At 46.6% G+C, this 19,382-nt stretch overlaps 7 protein-coding genes across 8 annotated transcripts; 3 read left to right on the forward strand and 4 right to left on the reverse strand.

Annotated features, from left to right (window-relative positions):
- The first annotated feature begins 1,374 nt into the window (after nucleotides 1-1,374).
- LOC128279064 (serine-rich adhesin for platelets-like) lies at nucleotides 1,375-6,183 on the forward strand. Its single transcript, XM_053017786.1, has 2 exons — nucleotides 1,375-1,480; nucleotides 1,550-6,183. The coding sequence occupies exons 1-2, from the start codon at nucleotides 1,375-1,377 to the stop codon at nucleotides 5,377-5,379; spliced, it is 3,936 nt and encodes a 1,311-aa protein (XP_052873746.1). The 3' UTR covers nucleotides 5,380-6,183.
- Nucleotides 6,184-6,594: 411 nt separating this feature from the next.
- On the reverse strand, nucleotides 6,595-7,973 carry LOC128267499 (splicing factor C9orf78). 2 transcript variants are annotated; one of them, XM_053004344.1, is made up of 4 exons: nucleotides 7,796-7,973; nucleotides 7,616-7,730; nucleotides 7,384-7,541; nucleotides 6,595-7,290 (listed from the first exon to the last, which is right to left on the reverse strand). In XM_053004344.1, exons 1-4 carry the CDS (start codon nucleotides 7,927-7,929, stop codon nucleotides 6,804-6,806), a joined length of 894 nt encoding a protein of 297 aa, XP_052860304.1. In that variant the 5' UTR covers nucleotides 7,930-7,973; the 3' UTR covers nucleotides 6,595-6,803. The 2 variants fall into 2 exon arrangements, with proteins under 2 accessions (XP_052860304.1, XP_052860305.1); XM_053004345.1 differs by having other exon boundaries at nucleotides 7,616-7,723; nucleotides 7,792-7,973.
- A 207-nt stretch (nucleotides 7,974-8,180) lies between these two features.
- On the forward strand, nucleotides 8,181-8,976 carry LOC128268059 (uncharacterized). The gene has a single exon (XM_053005064.1). It carries the CDS (start codon nucleotides 8,182-8,184, stop codon nucleotides 8,908-8,910), a length of 729 nt encoding a protein of 242 aa, XP_052861024.1. The 5' UTR covers nucleotide 8,181; the 3' UTR covers nucleotides 8,911-8,976.
- A 59-nt stretch (nucleotides 8,977-9,035) lies between these two features.
- Nucleotides 9,036-10,478, reverse strand: LOC128279065 (uncharacterized). Its single transcript, XM_053017787.1, has 5 exons — nucleotides 10,447-10,478; nucleotides 10,265-10,383; nucleotides 10,011-10,198; nucleotides 9,287-9,951; nucleotides 9,036-9,231 (listed from the first exon to the last, which is right to left on the reverse strand). The coding sequence occupies exons 1-5, from the start codon at nucleotides 10,476-10,478 to the stop codon at nucleotides 9,036-9,038; spliced, it is 1,200 nt and encodes a 399-aa protein (XP_052873747.1).
- Nucleotides 10,479-10,615: 137 nt separating this feature from the next.
- LOC128268620 (armadillo repeat-containing protein 6 homolog) lies at nucleotides 10,616-12,816 on the reverse strand. The gene is made up of 5 exons (XM_053005753.1): nucleotides 12,624-12,816; nucleotides 12,417-12,566; nucleotides 12,013-12,305; nucleotides 11,483-11,954; nucleotides 10,616-11,422 (listed from the first exon to the last, which is right to left on the reverse strand). The coding sequence occupies exons 3-5, from the start codon at nucleotides 12,298-12,300 to the stop codon at nucleotides 10,788-10,790; spliced, it is 1,395 nt and encodes a 464-aa protein (XP_052861713.1). The 5' UTR covers nucleotides 12,301-12,305; nucleotides 12,417-12,566; nucleotides 12,624-12,816; the 3' UTR covers nucleotides 10,616-10,787.
- Nucleotides 12,817-12,884: 68 nt separating this feature from the next.
- LOC128268621 (presequence protease, mitochondrial) lies at nucleotides 12,885-16,327 on the forward strand. The gene is made up of 2 exons (XM_053005754.1): nucleotides 12,885-12,963; nucleotides 13,057-16,327. The coding sequence occupies exon 2, from the start codon at nucleotides 13,064-13,066 to the stop codon at nucleotides 16,118-16,120; it is 3,057 nt and encodes a 1,018-aa protein (XP_052861714.1). The 5' UTR covers nucleotides 12,885-12,963; nucleotides 13,057-13,063; the 3' UTR covers nucleotides 16,121-16,327.
- LOC128268622 (peptidyl-prolyl cis-trans isomerase FKBP8) lies at nucleotides 16,229-19,126 on the reverse strand. The gene is made up of 7 exons (XM_053005756.1): nucleotides 19,033-19,126; nucleotides 18,296-18,678; nucleotides 17,848-18,222; nucleotides 17,613-17,780; nucleotides 17,445-17,534; nucleotides 17,222-17,362; nucleotides 16,229-17,150 (listed from the first exon to the last, which is right to left on the reverse strand). Exons 2-7 carry the CDS (start codon nucleotides 18,647-18,649, stop codon nucleotides 17,070-17,072), a joined length of 1,209 nt encoding a protein of 402 aa, XP_052861716.1. The 5' UTR covers nucleotides 18,650-18,678; nucleotides 19,033-19,126; the 3' UTR covers nucleotides 16,229-17,069.
- Between the last annotated feature and the right edge of the window lie 256 nt (nucleotides 19,127-19,382).

A 19,382-nucleotide genomic window follows, 5' to 3' on the forward strand; every position in this document is an offset into this window, starting at 1 on the left:
TCCAGTGTATATATCCTGTGCGTGTACTGACCTATGATTCGAGTGTCAACTTTTGTTTGGAGTACTGTTATCTCTGTTCCTCACGTTAAGCTTATGAATGAACTGTTGGCTACACAGAGTCTGTTTCCATAGTCTGGCTCTTCTGCTCCGATTTGTGTTTCCCAGGACCCGTAAAATCGTCGACAGTAGTGAATTTGGACTAATTAACACAACAGTGACAACTGCGAAAGTTTCGGTTTCTGAGGATGAAGCAGGCTTGAATGGGCCACGAATGATTGCAAGTACAGCGCTACTTCATGTCCAGCCTGAGAGTAATGTTTCTATAAGAAGAGGTGCTGAAAGTCCAATCCGTAAACTCCTTAAGTGTACAGGTTTTTGTATTGTGGTTGTTCCTAGTGGCGACTGTTTGAAATAAAAAAGGATGTGAACCTTTGAGCATTTCGCCTTGTGTTTAGCAGTCTCCCATTACGTACGACAAACTGTTTGGTCTGCGGACAGTTGAGAATAAAACGGGTTGTGGCCGTCGTGCTTTGCTCATAAAATACGTGTTCTGCATTTGCCACGAAGCCGGGTGCGGTGTTTGTGTACGCGAAACATAAGTGAGTAATGTTTCATAATTGGATTTTTGTATCGAAACATTGCATTGAACAGTTTCATTGTTCGCATGGGGAGCAGATGAGAACAAATGGAGGTCTGGCCTCGGTTCACCGTTCTCGGCAACGAGTACTTCGTGAATCTGCATCGCGCAGACACGCCACCAACATAACCATTGTAGCGTGCTTTCTGTCGAGTTGCGTGGCGCTTGATGCAACACCTTACCATGTATTAGTTTTTTGCGTTAGTATTCTGCGGGTCCTATTTCAAGTGCAACATGCGGAACGTAGCGGATCCTCACGAGAGAAACGTGTAGGTGTAGCAGAGGATTCATTCATCGATATGCATCGACGCAACTACGTAAAAAACGCGAACCTCTGACGATGACACGATGGAAACGATGTTCCATGGAACGTCGCGACGATGCGCACAAGTGTGTTAAGAGAGTTCACAGTGCAATGTATTTATTATACTAGTCATTTTGAATGCAGCAGAAGTAAGAAAAGCCGTGCCATTTCATTCACAGGACACTCCACCAAAAATAAACTGTTCGACCAATCCTTTTCCGCATTCAGCTGATCTGTCTCGACCAAGTCTCACACAAAGCTAACCATAAAGGATACAGGATAAACAAGTTGGGCAAAGTTCGTCACGTAAGTGGGAAACAAAGGCTGCTTCGATCGGATTAATACAATTCGTTTGCCGGTTAAGAAGAGCTTCATAGAACCACCACCTCGGTTCCGAATCGCGAGCCGTATCGTGGAAATACGTCCAGCGGAAATGACTAGCGAATGTACTTCAATGGGGGTTGGAAGTTTGGCGAAGTTGAGGGGTAAAACGTGGCGAACGTTCGTCGAGCGGTCGGATAATGCACCGACTTTTGCTTGTAAGTACCGGTGGATCGTGTCGTATATTTGTTCTGTTATTTCATCGCGTCACTTGATCTTCAACACAGCCGAAGAGGAGGACGTTGGTGAACAGACGGTAGGAGAGCCTGGCAACGGCAGACTGCACGGCTTTGCAGCGGCACCCCAAACGCAACCACCGACGCACCACTCTATTCTGGGAAGGCAGGCGGGATGTGGGACCTTACGCAGCAGCATACAGCAGCATCGCAACCGTGGCAGTGTGATGCGCCTGGATAGGGCCGACATGGGTCTGTACGGTATCTGCCCCGAGACGGACCCATTCTATGCGGTGATCTGTGATATTTGTGGTAGTGTGGTCAAACCGCAGGGATTGCAGAAGCATATGAGCAATCGGCACTATTCCTATTATCACCACGCTTCCAAATTGAACGCCAATGGAAGCGCCACTGGGTCGGCGGCGTCGTCCACCGCCAGCACAAGCACGGCCGGTGGCGGAAATGGAAATGTCGGTGGAAGCAGCACTTGCAGCAACAATCGTAGCAACAGCACTGATCAGTCACTAGCCACTAGTGCGGCTTATGTGTCGTCGGGAGAAAAGACTGATTTTACCATCCGCATCAGCACGTCCGCGGACGGAGTAGCGCGTGCGGAAACTAAATTATCATTGTCGTCTTCGTCATCGTCCTCGTCGTCTTCGTCTTCGTCATCGTCTGTTTCCAGTTCCTACTCTTCTTCTGGAGCTGGCATCAACTCTTTGCGTCATCATAGCGAAAACGAGGTGCCAAGTGGCGACCAGGAATCGTTGACAATAGTCGTTCCATCATCCAAGGTACGCACCAGCACCGGAAGTGGAAGTAAAGTGAAGAGTAAAAATGCCAAATCGGTACATTCATCGAAATCGTCATCCAGCTACGGGTCATCCTCAACGTTGTCGTCCTCGTTCGCTAAAACGTCCATCACGCCGACCACGGTCGGTGATGTAACAGCGGACTTCGGTCGTGACGCATTTGCCACCGGAAACGGGGCCATTGGTAGCGGTGGAGTGCCAGTAGTACTAATGAGCAACTGTTCCGTGGTACTAGACAAGAAAGGAACCTTTCCCATCGCCACGGACGTAACTGCTTCGTCGAAATCTTCATCGAAACGAGGTTCTTCCAAGCTAACATCCTCATCGTCCTCAAGCTCGTCACCATCATCGTCTTCTTCGTATTCTTCGTCGAGCAGCAGCAGCAGTTCGAGTAGCAGTTCGAGTAGCAGTTCCAGTAGCGGGTCGAACAATGTGGTCGGTGCTGCTCATAAGGGTTCAAGCGAGAGAAAAACCGACCGTTCGCGAGATTTCGACCCAGATCGACATTGTGGCGTTGCCACACCGGATGGGAAGAAACACTGTACGCGACCACTGACGGCTTGCAAGTCGCACACGCTATCGCAGCGTAAGGCAGTGCAGGGCAGAAGTAAAAATCTGGATAAATTAATGGCCGAATTGCGTACGCCAAGTGTCCCCAAGGAGGACAGCGGTGCGTCAGGAGTTTTCCTAGAGGTAATCGAATCGAGCAGCAATTCCTCGACCGGCTTCGAGGGCGATCGCAGCCGTAGCGGGGCAGCAACGTCCGGAGTGTCCGGAACATCGAATGAAAGCATCGTCCGTTCTACGACACCAATGCCGGGTGTAGGCAGCGGAAGTGCCGAGATGTCAGCGGCAGGCAGAATTGTTAATGACGCGGTAGTGAAAGTGACTCAGCTATCCGGCCACAGAAGTGGAAGTCCGGCTACATCGGCGCTACAGAAAGGTGCTCCCAGTAGCGACAGTAAAAGTGAGCGATCGAAACACAAAACATCATCTCGCACACATGGTGGTGCGGATAGAAGCGGAACGACGGCTCATCAGGGTCACGGACAGGGTAAGTCGAGTTCACACCATCACCGCAGTGTCGGTTCCACGAAACAAGGACAATCGCGAGAATTTTCGATTGGAGTGACGACAGCAACTACCATGGCGACTACGACAACGCTTGGTCCACAGCAACAACCACAACACAAGTTGCCGGCAACGGTAGCAGCTTCGCAGCTATCGTTGCCTCAAGCCATCGTTCACCAGCAGGTGACACAGCCGGTGTCGTTGTCTCAACAACCCCTTCTCATGGCCACCATGCCGCCCGAGACGCTCGCACAGCATTTTATGGACGAATCTCCCAGTGCCGGCTTGCCCGAACAGACGACGATCGTAATGGATCCTAGTACGAGTCTGCTAAAGCTGTCCGTTGCACCCGGAACGTTACACGCCACTGCTGAGGGTGATCTTTCGCAGCAGCAATACACCACCTCTGTCTCCAATAATAGCGTCAGCCTGCAGGACCAGCTGACTGTCACTCTGCCACTATCTGTGATAAACTCCATGAACCTTTCTGGTACCAATCTGGTGAATATGGCACATGGGACCACTGACGGTACTGGGACTGCCAACGCAGCGGCCCGTGTGCTTTCCACTGCTGCAGCTTCGGCCACACTGCTAGGGGCCGGAATTGAAGCAGTGGGAGTTACGCCACATACGGCGGAGGCCTTCATTCCGGCCGAACTGATTGAGCAGCTCCCTCTGGTGGCCGGTGCTGGAACTGAGATACACGATCCGTACCGCTTGACTGCCACTGGAGGCGGGCCCGCAGTTGCCGGAGGAACTGTGGCAACAGGAGTTTCGGGTGAAGGGGAATTGGCTGATCTGGCGGTGCTGCCGAACTTTAGCGATCAGATCAACTACACGCTTCAAACGCTTGCCCAAAACCTACAGTCCGCTGAACCGCCGGCCGATCTTGTCGACAGTATCGATGATATCGTTCCCACGATCAATCTGCTACCAGCGGCTGCCAATCCGCTCGTTATGCCGCAGCTGCAGGGAGAGCTGGGCGATTCCATTATCCTCACGCCGACACAGTTAACAACGCTGTCGCAATCGCTGGTCGATCAGCACTTTATCGACAACATGACACTCAAGTCGGCAGAAATGGAAATTGGACTGACGGTGAACGGTCCGGTCGATATATCGAAGCTGATGCTGCTGAAGAAGGTCGATGAGGAATTCGTGAAGGAACGCCAGCAACAGCAACAGTCGTCCCAAGCGTTCACGGCTCTTGAACAGCTCGATGAAGTGCGCGGCATACGAATGTGGTACAGTTCGTTGCCCAAACCGTTGCATGTGAACAATTTTCAACTCCGCCGGCTTGCCGGTGGTTTCGTTATGAATCGCAAACTTCTCGCCTTGCGAAAAAATCTTCTTAGCGAAGCGAGTGGCCTTGGCAGTGGCAACGGAATAACGGGAAGTGGGACATCCCAGCAGCAACAGCAGCAGCAGCAACAACAACAGCAGCAACAACAACATTCACCTACAATAGGTGGCCGCAGCACGGGCGGTGGGTCCGACATTCTACTCTCTTCGCTTTCGTCCTCCAATAAGATGGGTAAGCTGGGAAACGAAGGCGCTGGCATGAACGGTGTTGGTGGCGGAAGCATGTTGGGCAGTCCGACGGGTGCCGGAGGTGGGATTGGTATACGAAACGCCACTGGACCATTCAATCGTGGTCAGCGCAGGACGCTAATTGCGCAGCCCCGTAGCAACGCAGGCACAGGACAACGGTCGGAAAAAGCTTCCTGTTTGCTGAGCAACACATACTTTCGAAATTTAATCACTTCAATGCAACAAAATCAACATCAATCTCCCGCACATTCCAAGGGAGGACACTCCTTTGCCGATGGAGTCAGCAGCTACGCGGCTAATCGTGCGCACTCCTTAAAACGAAGCGCTTCTTCGCTGACTACACTATCGAACAAAAGGCTAAAGATAATTAGTAATCTCCACAATTCGACCGCTCCACCCCAGCTGTTGCTGCAGCGTAGTGGCAAGGTAAAGCCGAAGGTATTATAATTGGTGGTTACAGTGTACGATGATTGTTGGGCGATGGATTGATGACTAATGCTTGCAAGTCTGTCAACAGATTTAAGCCTAAAACCAAAATGGACTGGACAGGACTGATTACTCTATAAAACGAAAACAAAACATTTTCCGAGTGTTGCATAGGTAAGGAAAAAGCGTGTATTCTTTTCCCACAGTTAGAATAACATAAGAAAAATGTCTAGCAAACATTAATCTCTGCCTCTTCGACTACCTTAAATATCCACGATAAAGCCGCGTGCGCTTATGTTTTTTTAGTGTTCGTTCTCTTCTTTACTTCGAACTGGCTACCAAACCATACTGAAACCGTCGATCAAAAAGCATGTAATACAATTTGCTTCTAAGTTGGAAACATGCTCATATAGCCACGGAACACTTGAACCTACAATTTGACTAATCACTGAAAGTGTGTCGTAATTATGCTCTCCGGGCGATTCAATTGTGTCACGATCAAACGCTAAACATCTGGCCACCAAGCAGCGACGGATCTTTATCTCCAATTACAGTCGTTATGAAGACGCAGAATAGGACGTTGGTATAAATAGTTAAATCAAAAACGGTATAGTTTATAGGGACATTGATGGTGCATGCTGTAACCTATTTTGACGTAATGCCTCTTCTTCCTAACGTAAAAGAGTGGCAAAATTTAAAGAGAAGTGTGATAGTTAGTTTTTTAAGTTCAATTATGTATGCTAGGCTACGTATAATGATGTACACTATGGAAGCAAACAGAGTAATACAGTAATATAATTCAAAACAATAACAAAATACACAGTCTAGACACAACAAGAGCAGATGTTTTCAAATATCGCTTGATGGATATACAAAAATCCGAAGAAATGGATTTTTAGTCATAAAAGCCCGACGATGTTTCCGATCCATGCGATACAGTTACTCGATGTTGTTTGTGCAAACATCCGGATCATTTTCCTATTTCTGGCTCATACTGATCGTTAGCTCTAAAAAACTTATGCAATGTTACTAATCTAATCTTCAAATCTAAATATAAATGCATAAATATACGATTTGAGAACTACCAAACAATGTTGTATTAAGAAAGAAGGACGAAAAACGGCTCAGATAGTACAATCATAGTCATCATCACCCATTTAGAATTCAAGTATTCAGTATATTTAGAATATTAGCGTTTCAGTTGCATTATTCATTAAAAAGTACTGATTTTTCACTTTATTGTGGCAAAAGTTGTGCATCTTGTCTGCGGTGCATGTTTCAATGTCAGCGTTCAAAAGATTTAAACGGCAGCAAAAGAAGGGAACGCTTTAGAACTAATATTAAGCACAAACCACAAACCTCGGTGTTGCGCGCCACGGAAGACAAACAACGCCAGAGGGGAGATGTGTTTCTATTACATGTACACAGCCAAAACGTCCAACATATCAGTGTCGTCTGTACTGTTTTTTGAATTTATCAAAGTGGTAATCGTCCGTTGCCTTCTTTGGAATTCGGTCATCATTCCGTTGATCTCGGTTATCTTCCTGATGTCGTCGCTTCGGAGGGTTCGGATTGTCGATACGATAGCGATTGTGCTGCATGAAATTGACGGCCATGTTTGAAGGCACAAAGTGTGACGGAAGATCCTTTTTGCGCTGCTGCTCCTGCATGTACTTAAGTTTGGCCTCTTCCGTTGCCTCAATGTTTTTGATTTTCGCCTCTATACCCAGATCGATCTCCGGGATTCCGCTGAGCATCTGATTTGACAGCATTTCTTCGGAGCGTAACGAGGACGTCTGGCTGAGATGAGCCGGCAGCGACAGTAAGGCTGCTTCCTCTGGACTGAGGTATTTAGTAGAAGATTCTCCATCGATCTGTTTATCCTGCTCCTGTGCAAGACCCTTGCGTTTACCGAGCTCTTCCTCAATGTACCTGAGCAAAATCAAACGAAAATAAGACGAAGGTTAACGCGCTGGAATCTTGCCACATGCACTTTGCTATGGCTATAAACAATATGCTACTAACTTCATCATTTCCTCGTCTTCGTCCCGTTTGTTTGTTTCCGCGGAGAACTGGGTACCGATTCCGGTATCGTATGGATCTTCGACGGCTGTTTTCAACTTTCCCGCTTTTAACGCTTGCATATTCACCATGCCACCAGTTTTAATGTTGAATGGATCTTTCTACGAACATAAACCGAAAAGATTGTTACATACAGAGCCATTCATTTGGCATCATTTATAGTGGGTACACTTACTACTGTTATTTCTTCTTCGGTGGTAACTTTCTTGCCGGCGGCCAAACTCAAAATGTTTACACCGTTGCGCCGGTTGCGCAGCTTCTGTCGTTCTTTGGTTTCTTCTAGCTTTGATCTGAGAACGAAAAAGGAAATCATTAGAACGGTACATGGAAAATAAAAAAAGTCGTTTAAACATACAAAATTTCCTCTTCTGTGCCGTGCTCTAACTCTTCGCCATCACTGTTCGATGGTTTCCGCTGACGAAGATGTTTCCGGGGTTTCTTTTTGAACTCAAACTTTGTTTGCGTTTGCGTGTCCTCACCTTCCGACATCTTAACTTTGATATAATATAAATATATATTAAAATTTTATGAAATAGCTGTCTTCTCACGCCAAACTCAATGCACGATATGAGCAGAAATTGTATAAACAAATAAACAAATTGTGTAAACAGAACTAGACGTTTGCCTGTCAAATGAACGCTTTGTATGATACGTATAATTTGCACCGGGACGGTCGATATTTAATACGTGAACCTCGTGTTGTTGCTCATGACCATAAACATTCAAAACATCCTCTAAAAGATGGGAAAACTCAACAAGAAATTAGTTAAAACACAGAAAATCGTCACGAAGCAATCGGCAAATCAAGGCAACAAAGTTATTGGGCCTTTTCCACTGTACCGATCTACGCCAGTGCTACTGAATGAAGCGGAACAGTCAAGTTTCAAGATTGTAGAAACTAAGCGCAAGCCTTCGAAGAAAGGCAAGATCAAGGAGAAGGGCGATGAACCCGGTTCCGGACCGAAACAGCCTCCTTCGGACGATTCCGACGAACAGCAGGACGAGGTTAAAGTGAAGAAGCTTCGCAAGCTGGCCATCTCACGCATGACGAAGAGGGAAAAGAAACAGTTCAAAAAGGATGAGATGCTGAAAAAGGTCGAACTAACGAAGGAAGCGTTCAAACGGGATAAGGAACAGAAGAAACGCGAAAAAACGGCCATTACCGGAGACATGCGTCCGCTGCTAGACGCCCTGCCCACGCTAGACTCCCTATTTCAAATCAAGTCGTCCGGTACACTGAAAACAGGAGTGCCCCAGTTTGATAAAAAGGTGAAGCCAAAAACGAAAAACCAGCTTCGGACGGACCGAATGAAGAAGAACAAAAAAGCGTTTATCAGTCGGTGCCGTACGATTAAAAAGGTTTTCAAGAACAAGGAGTACCGGAAGGATCCTAAGAAAATGATAGCTGAACATATTAGAAATACCCGCAGTGGGCAGTTGGCTCTATTGATGGGCGATGGGGCCAGTTAGCCGCGCGGTCTGTTCAACGGTGCTGTTTGTTTCTTTTAAGGTTAATAAAATAAAAGAGAATCATATCAATCCAAACTACATTTATCTTTTGTATCATCTTTGAGATTCACACAGAGCTGTTGGTGCTACCGTAACACGTTGGCCGTCGAAGAATGATCGGACGATAGAGTGATGATGTTGCGAGATAATGGTCTCATATCATACAGGAAACAGTTAACGGTTAAGCTGTCCGATACGAGCATCAGCATTAGTGGGCTAGGAATTGGCTGAGCTTGGTACAGTTGTTGTAGTTCCTTAAAAGATGGCATTGGTTGACAAGACCTGCAATTGATACAATGCAATTAGAATGAGAAAAAGTCCTTCAAAAGTAACCTACCTTCGCACAAGAATCCTTGCAATCGGTAAAGGAGGAAGGGTCTTTTTGAAGCTTTGCGCATCGGCTGAGAACAAATCAAACGTGAGCTGCAGGTCAGTCTCAGGTGTTGGATGTTCGTTGCTGTGAACGTTCTCATTCTCACTCATGCTGCGGATGATATCGAACCTATCGAACATTCGCCGAAAACGTTCGACTGCTTTGAAGCCATCGAGTTGGTCCTCCAACGGATAGGAGTCTTCTAAATGGGGTTTCTTCGGAACCGGCTCATACGTATGGTTCGTTGCTTGCGATGTAGTAGCGTTACGCGTCTCATTCATGGAGCATGATGTTCGAATTAATTTGCTGTAGTGCAACATGGACCTTCGAACACGTTCCTGCAGCTTACTGTCCGCCGTGCCATATACCGAGTCCCGTGGGTTCGGTTGATTAAGCATCCCGTACAGAATGCTCCAAACGCATCGTTCTTCCACCGACGGAAGATCACTCTCGTCGCTTTGGTATGTTTTGCGTTCAGGATCGTAGCGAAGCAGATAATATCCCGTACGATTTAGAACCGAATACACATGATATTCCTCCAACGTCAAGCAGTCTGGAAACCCCAGGAACAAGCTATAGCCTTGTTCGATAGACACCACTATACCGTCCCATTTAACCATTAACCTGTTCTGCAGAGGGAAACCTTTCGTTGTTCATTGCTGTGCTCCCGTCATCGTGGTATGCTTACCATTTCCATTAGGAAAAGCGCTTCGTGACAGTCTACGTACTTTCCGGTCGCATTCTCGTAACCAAACGATTGCCATTTACCTTCGACGTGTGTTAGCCGTACTCGATGTCGATCGTTTTCCCATACTCCTTCTGAAATGCATCCAGTTTTGTTCACTCGTTCTTGCGCTAGCAAATTGCGGAGTTGCTCTGTTATTAAAGAAACATATTTTATCCCTAACTGAAGGCACGAAAACAATCTTGTCGCTAGTAAACCTTTCATTCGGGTTAAATCGTCGCGTCGCCGCTCATCAAGTTCGTCCGGTGATACCATGCGGTTGAATTGCGCATTCACCTCGTATGTGGCTGCATGATGTTCCAGCATTTTGCTTCCACTACAAAAAGATCGCAGAAAATTGTCATACAACCAGTAAAGTTTTCACATTTGGATAGATTACCTCAACAACTTCTTAACACTCTGTTCATCCATGCTTTCCGCCCGGCTGATAATTGTTTACAAACCACCATGTTTGACACATGTTTGAGAGTTTAGCTTTTGAATATTTGATTGGACACGTTGACGCAAGTCACAATTCCGGAATCGCAAATAAAATACACAATTTGAAATGAACTCATTTTATTCAAAAAAGATTGGTGATATTCTTCTGATTACATGATTTGTTAATTTGTAAATGGGCAGTAAATAACGAGTCAGCGTAAGCGGAGACCTGGTGCGACATTAGAAAGAGTTAATAATTCATAAATCCATGATAATGATAATCGGTCGCACACTCGCAGCCTAATCGGCCGTAATTTGCAACTTATCGGATTGTTTCCATTCCTCGTTTAGGTGCACCTTACAGCCCAGGTCACGCAATGCTGATTTTATATCGTGCGCAATGCTCGGATGGTCAATCAATGCCTGATTCAGGACGTCTTCGGCACCGTACGCTATAAAACTGTCACACTGATCCCGCGATCGCGACACCATGTTTCGTATGGCCCAGGCTCCGTTTCGCTGCACCACCTTGCTGGTGGGATGTATTTTCATCGCCTGAACGATCGTTTCGGTGATTCCGGTCTCGAACAGAGCCGCGCTGTTGGTGGGCTCGCGCAAGGCCAGTGTCGAGAGGCAGAGCAGGGCATGCCGAGCGAACGATTCGTTGGCCTTGTGACGATTGAGGCTTGACTCTAACAATGGAGCGGCCCCGCACTGAATAATCTGCAGCTTCACAGTGTCGTTGCCGGCCAGGGCCTTGAGTAGTTTGCAAGCTTCACGAATTACTTTGAGTGAGTCATTGAACTCGACCATTGCGTCGAGCAAAAACTTGAGTCCACCGGCCTCTTCCACCGTCTGGCAGAACTCGTTCCGAACCGTTAGCGAGGCGATGGTTAAAATTAAATCACAGATCGTATCCTGGTCCGATTTGAATCCTGTGGACAGATCGGTCTATGTAGAGTGATTGTGAACTGAACAATAGACTATGCACTTACTAGTCAGCAGCTGCGTGATATCGGCTAGGGTTTCGCCAGCCAAAGTGCGCGCATGTTCGTGTGCCTTGCCGAACTCTAAGCGAATATCGTCATCTAAAATAAGGTAACGAAACAGGCAGCAGACATTCCGGATTATCGCCGGTTCGGGGCGTGCCAGAAACGTTTTAAGCGTCGCAACGGTTAGGTTATCTGCCATTATCGTCTGTCGATTCATTTCATGCAAGATGCACGCTTTCTGCAACCACTTTAACAGCTCGCATATCGTTGGTTCATCCGTTGCGCTTTGTAGGCCCTTAAGCGCCGCGGCTAGCGAGTTTAAATCGAATACATCAGGCTGTTTGTTAATAATGGCATTGGCAGTATACAGTAGCTTAAGTCTCACGTCGGTATTGAAGTTGTCTTCGGAAAGCAATGCCTTCAAAGCAAATTCGTATGCGCCCAGCTTGGCAGCTAGTACACGATGAGGAACGCTCTAGAAAATCGCGAGTGTTTAGTTATTCAAAGTCGAGTGGTCGGCAATTCATACTTACAACGTTACACTCATCGATGATCACCTCCAAAAGGCGGCAAACTTTTTCTTGCTCTTCATCAAACGATCTCGTCTGGATCTGTTTCAACTGCTCCACGCTGTCATTAAGTATCGGTACTCCCGTTTCAGGATTAAGCTTAAGGTCCTTGATAATATTACCCAAATGGATCCCTTGAGCCTCGAACTGTTTGATGGTTTCTTCTCGCGCTTCGTCAACCGACATTGAAAACTCGACAATATTTTCTTTCACTACCTCGTCGAACGTTTCCTGTGTGATAACCTTCGCCATTGATGCTGAAATTAGAGGATCGTAGGATATCATTCAACAAATTACTAACATATGGACATTTTCTCCATGTTTAGTTAATAAATTCACATATCAATGACTCACGGAAGCCCACGCACCTGCTTAATGACTGTCGTTCAAGCCGCAGGAACCCCGATCTCACAATTGCATTCGTCTGGCTCGTTCGGTTCGATTGCCTAACCTTTCCGTTCACGGTACGCGCAACTTTAAACCAAAGTGGCAAATTGTTGTGCTTGAAACAATGGTAACTAATTTACACCAACAGATAGAAAATTATTCGGAATCACGATTCGAGCAAAGCATACTCAGACTTTCTCTCCCTTGGCTGCGAAAATAGGAAGGGAAGATGGAACACGAAGACAAAGTGGATCAAAACAATCAGCTGTCACATCTTGCGCAAGTAAAAAAACACTCCTCAAGAGAGAATTGGTTTTCAAACAATTATTAAAGATTGACACTCAACTTTTTAAGTAAATTTTAACTATCGCCCTCTAATAATTGTAAAGAAATCTTGAAGAATCAAAACCACAGCTTACTTTGTCCGAATAATTTGAAACTATTTTGACATTAAAAACTCGCCCGATTTTGACACTTGGATAGTTTTGTTGTGAAATATCAAATCATATTCCGATAGCGAAACACAAGGTATGTTTCGGTGATAAATTTGCTACACATTGCATCACATCACGGTTCACGGTTGTCGTTTTGTGCTATTTAACATTTGTTCATTATCATCAGCCCAACCATGCTGAGACAAGTATCGTCGATGCGACGCCTGATGTCACCGCGCCGGTGGCTTTCGTCTACACCGGCTCCGAAGATTAATCCGGCTGTTCTTGCCAACATAAGGGCATCGGATCGCTACAAACCCGGCGATCGGTATAATGGTTTCATCTGTACTCGGGCCCAATACATTGCCGACTTCAACATGACCGCTTACATGTTCCGACACGAGAAAACTGGTCTACAGTATCTGCACGTGGACCGGCAGGATACGAACAACGTGTTTTCGATTAACTTCCGCACGACGCCGTTCGATTCGACCGGCTTACCGCACATTCTCGAGCACACTGTGCTGTGCGGATCGCAAAAGTTTCCGGTGCGCGACCCGTTCTTCAAAATGCTGAACCGGAGTTTGGCCACGTTTATGAACGCGATGACCGGGCCGGATTACACGCTTTACCCGTTCAGTTCGACGAACGAAATCGACTACCGTAATCTGCAGACGATCTACATGGATGCCGCTTTCCGACCCAATCTAAAGTATCTGGATTTTCTGCAGGAAGGTTGGCGCCTGGAGCACAGTGAGCTGCAGGATTGCAAATCCGAATATGTGTTCAAAGGTGTAGTATACAATGAAATGAAGGGCGTTTTTGCAGAAAATTCTGCTGTCTTTGGACAGCAGTTTTTTAACAAAATGCTTCCCGATCATACGTACGGTTATGTATCTGGCGGTGACCCATTGGAAATACTGTCACTACGGCATGAGGATTTGGTTAACTTTCACCAGAGATACTACCATCCGAGCAACGCACGAATCTTCAGCTACGGTTGCTTCGATCTCGATCGTACGATGGCCTTTGTGGATGGGCAGTACCTCAGCGACTATGAGCCCATCGACACACGGTACAGCATTATCCCGTCGCAAGCGCGATGGAAAACGGCCAGAAAAGACCACATCTCCAGTCGCTACGATAACATGGGAGCACCGATCGAGCGACAGAACCAGATTGCAATCGGTTACCTGATGGCCGAAATAACAGATGTCTATGAAACCTTCCTAATGCACATCCTGTCCGAGCTGCTTGTGAAGGGTCCGAACTCGTACTTCTACAAAAGTTTAATCGAACCGAATCTGTCTGGCGGCTATAACCAGTTAACCGGGTATGATGCGCACATTCGCGACACGATGTTCGTCGTAGGCCTGCAGGATCTGCCAGCAAGTGAGTTCGAATATGTTGAAAAAATATTTGACCGCACTGTGGACCAGGTGATCGAGAATGGGTTTGAACGGGCGCACATTGAGAGCGTTCTACACAACATCGAGCTAACGATGAAGCACCAGACGACTCGGTTCGGGTTGGGGCTTCTTTTCAACCTGACACCGCTGTGGAATCATGACGGCGATCTAATCCAGGCAATGAACGTTAGCGAAGCAGTACGCACATTGCGCCAAAATATTGACGCCAACCCGAAATACCTACAGCACAAGGTCGAGTACTATTTTCGCAACAACCGGCATCGTCTAACGATGACAATGTCACCGGATGCAGGGTACGATAAACGCTTCCTCGAGTCGGAACGCAGAATTTTTAACCAAAAGGTGGCAAAACTCAACGAATCCGATCGAGAGCGCATCTACCGTGAGGGATTGGAGCTTTCGGAGGAGCAAAAATCGGTTCCAAACGCGGAGATATTACCGTGTCTGCGGTTACACGAAATAAACGCCAAAACGGTCTTGGAAGCGCCAATTGAGCAGCGATTAGTCGCCAATGTGCCTACACAACTCTGTCGCGTCGATACGAACGGAATCGTTTACTTCCGGGGCGTGCTGGACGTGGGTGGCTTGACCGAGGAACAAAAGCTGCTTTTGCCCCTCTTCAACGCGATCGTTACACAGTTCGGTACGGAACAACACAATTACCGTGTGTTCGATCAGCTGATCAGCTCTAAGACGGCAGGAATCGGATTTAGCACGCATGTGGTACAGAGCGTGGACAGTACCGAGCAGTACGAGTTTGGGCTTTACTTTGGCACGTACGCCCTGGACCAAAACGTGGCCGATATGTTTGAAATTTGTCGGCAAATTTTCAACGAACTCCAGCTCACCGATGTGTCACGGTTTGAAATGCTTCTCGAGAACTACCTTTCGGAGTTGTCGGTCGGAATCGCACAATCCGGTCATTTGTACGCGATGCAGAATGCTAACGGTCTCGTCACTGAATCCGGTCGACTTCGGGAACGCTTGTCAGGAATCGAGCATTTAGCGTTCATGAAGGAATTCACGCAGCGTCACACGCCGGCAGAAATTCTGGAAAAATGCCGCTCCATCACCCAATTGTTTTCCGGAGCCGGGTTACGGTGTGCTCTCAACTATACGCCAAGCTCGGAAGAGCTGGCGTTGGCCAAGTACGAATCGTTTATTGCCAGTGTACCCCTCCGAAGTACGGCGCGTGTTTGGAACTGTTCACAACCTCTACCTGGTACCAACCCAAATACCGTGCAATGCCGTCACACGGTCATGAATATTCCGGTAAACTATTGCGCCAAATCGCTCCTCACCGTACCGTACACCGATCGACATTACGCTCCGCTCAAGGTGTTGGCCAAATACCTTTCGGCCAAATATCTGCTGCCAGTGGTCCGTGAACAGAATGGAGCCTACGGAGCCGGTGCGAAGATTGCCAGTGATGGATTGTTTGGTTTCTTCAGCTATCGCGATCCGAACGCCCGCACCACACTTGATGTGTTCGATGAGGCTTACGGATGGAACGTGGCCAAACTGCCGAAACTGGATGAGCAAACACTGTTCGAGGCGAAGCTTGGTGTACTGCAGCAGCTTGACGTGCCGATAGCTCCTCTGGAGCAGGGCATGGACCTTTTCCGGCAGGGGATCAGCGACGAACTGTTCGCTCAACATCGACAGGCCGTACTAGAAGTCAGCAAAGAGCAGTTGCTAGAAGTAAACGAACGTTTTCTCCGGCCTGGTGCACCGTCCGTTACTGTTGGAAAGTCTGTGCTCGGACCGGAAAACGGCTCGCTGCCGAAGGAAGGGGAATCGTGGACGACTTTCGCTTTGTAGAAATGTTAGGTCTGTAGTTGTTGGTTGTTGTTGAATAAAACTCGAAGAAGTTTCGAAGAGTAAAGATATGTCTGGTAGAACCAAATTCAGAAAGAGCAGATATTTACATACATAGGATAACATTTATTGGTCGAAAAAAGACGTTTATCGGATACGGTATTGCTCACCTTGGATAGCAGCATTAGAGTAGAAGAAAAATGTCTAAATAAAAAGCACCGTTCAAAATTATCTCGTCTTGTCAAGCTATACAAAGGATAAATTAACACTCCTCTGGTCTCCGTGATTGTTTTGCGAGTTGCTTCTGGTTGAAGTACATTGGAATGATTGTGTCCTGACTTCGCTACTATGTAAATGCGTCCATCCAACGGAAGGAAGATCGATTTCGAATTGAAACGAGGAGAACAAAAACTCGGAGTTATGCTGCTTTTGCAGTAAGAAAAAAAACATGAAAAGATGATTGCACCCTGTGTCTTTTACGTCATGAACAACGAGACACAGTTAAAGTAGTTTTTGTTTCATCATAAACCTTTTTAAAAATATGCTTATGTCTTTTCTTCAATCCATCATTTTTTTACACATTATCAAACAACAATCTGCCGACCATAAGAGCTCCCTTTTTAACCGGTACGGAAACAAATCTTTATAATAAGGTAACACAAACGAAAAACACAAAAAGTCACCGAGTCCCGCACTCCCTATCACCAACGTGTTCTATATCAATTGGTTGTGTCGCTGAAGACTAAATAAAAAAAAAAAACAAAAAATTAACTTAAAGCCAGCTATTATTTTCGCATCCATGGAGAAATGAATCATACACTACTTCAGCAACTAGCAATCAAGTATTCTGTCGCTAAGGGAAGTTTAGGCTCCTTTATCGTTCGTTCCTTAACCTAGCTGGGAGAACGTTCGTAAAAGCATCTTATTCGCGTTGTATCTTGCACCGTTTCCACTACGGGTTGTTGTACCGGTAAATGGCCACACCGGCTACACCAATCAATATGGTGCCGACGAGATAGCCCCACAATTTAAGCTGAAAGTAAAGCCGAACGATGTTCAGTAAGTGTTCGACAGTACCCATCGTAGTGACCTTTGCAAATTTACCTTGGACGAATCAGTGCTTTGTTTCGTCGGCACAACTTTCGTCTTTTGCTCCAGCTTCTGCGCCTGGCCGAGCATCTTCTGGTAGAGGTCTTTTTCGTTGCGTGCTTCTCGTTTCGATTTTAGAACCAGTTTCGACAGTTCCTGGAGGTTAAGAGTTTGGGGAATAATCACAAGCGTTGGTAACCTAACTTTCAGCGCGCAACGTAGACGATTTTCGACATACCGATTGTATTAGCTTATCGTCAACATCAATTGTGGCAGCTTTTTGTAGTAAAGCGATCGCTCCCTTCGTATCGCCCTTCGCATCGTAAATCTGAAACAAAAATTACATTAAAACAATGAAGCACCGCAAGACAAGACGTCACGCTGGTAAGAAAAGGTCCATCCTTACCTTTCCCTTGCGGAATAAAGCTTTGGCATTGTTGGGCTGACACTTTAGCACATTATCAACCGATTTTAGAGCCGCTTCGAAGGCCGATATTTTCAGCTGCGCCAGTGCCAGGTTGTTGTAAACCTTCATCCGATCTTCAAGCAAATCCTGTAGCTCTGTGGTAGAGAGCTAAATAACATCGAAGAGTGCAATTAACTAGAGAGATGTACGAGGGTCAAAGCGTATCCTTGCGTACCTCTATCGGCCCTGCTGCGTCCGTCTCCATCATGCCTCCTGCACTAACCGTATCGTCTAGATACTCAAGCGCTCGACGATAGCTCTGAATGGCTAGGTTGTACTCCTGCCGTTTCATCCAGAAGTTTCCTCGTAATCGTTTTTTGTTACCAATCTCTTTTCTCGACGCATACGTGCGCGACTCCAGCTCGCTCTCTTCCTTCATGGAAACTAACTCGACCGTGTACGTGATGGTTGCGTTTGGTGGAATGGTCCGCTTGGGATCGGTTTCATGCTTTAGTCCGACTTCGCCATAAGCGAACCGCGCATTCACAACCACCTCCGCCAGCTCACCTTCGTTCATTAGTTTCAGCGCCATGTCCAAGCCTTGTACCACCTGGGATATATCGGGAAAAAATTTAAACTACGAACGGGTAGACCTGGTTTGTGGCACTGGGCTTACAACATACCTCAACATCGTCTATTTGCACTACGGCGTCCTGTTCCTCCTCAACGACTGTTCCATCGTCCAGACGCCCGGTATAGTTGATGGTGGCAATATTCTTACTTTCGGGCCGCAGCTCGGATCGTCCTTGGCGCAGTACCTTTTTCATCAGTGTACCATTGCCTAGAATGTCCATGTGCTCTGGGGGCTCCTGCTTATGGTCTGCCGGAGTGGCTCCAGGGCTTTCGGTTTGCTCGGATGTCGTGGCATGCCCTGATGAACCGGCCCCTGGCGAAGACTCGGCCAGTTCGGCGCGCTCTTGTTCATTCAGGTTCGACAAATCCTCGAACGAACTGCTGCTGGACTTTTCCGCATCCATCGTGAAGGTTGAGAACAATTACTGCAAAACTGAAAAACAAGACAAGTTGCTAGTAGGTTGCTGCGATGTAATAACCAGCGTAAATCGATAGATATCGTGTTGCGATGGTGCCCCCACCCTTTAACAGCGGGTCAGTGCGTCGTTGCTTCACATTTGCCAAACAGGCTTTCTTTATCAAACTCCTAATTCCTGCTAACAGCAGCGCAATGACGTCGTCAAAAAATGGCACTCGAAAGTTGTTTCGATAGTGAGAGCACGAGCACACGCACAGAAGGCAACGTTGGGAGTGGGAGATCATTTATTATCGCACACGGAAACGTTTCCACGCGAACCAAGCACGATTGGTAGAATTAAACCTATCGTTGATCCACAAAAAGGCTTACCTTCAAATGGACGCAGGACGAAGAAAAACAAACGTAAACTGAACAAGAGTAATGCCTTGCCAATGCCAATACAAGACACTGGAATATTCTCAAAACACTCTCTGTGTCTGAAAACACCCAACAAGGAGAGCAAAATCAGATGACTTTGCGAGCGAAAACATGAAAAGCATGAACTGTCAACATTCCCGTACACTGTAAAATGATCGTCAATAAATAAATTCGGAGTGTGCTATTTTGTTAGTTACGTATCAAATTAAACCAAATGAAATACTTATCAGCCAACATAAAATGCACTTAGATTATTGATTATTTCGACTCAATTTATCCTGATCGTTTGTCGGTACTGGTTT

This window comes from Anopheles cruzii, chromosome 2, assembly GCF_943734635.1.
Source record: "Anopheles cruzii chromosome 2, idAnoCruzAS_RS32_06, whole genome shotgun sequence".
In the NCBI taxonomy this organism is placed as follows: domain Eukaryota; kingdom Metazoa; phylum Arthropoda; class Insecta; order Diptera; family Culicidae; genus Anopheles; species Anopheles cruzii.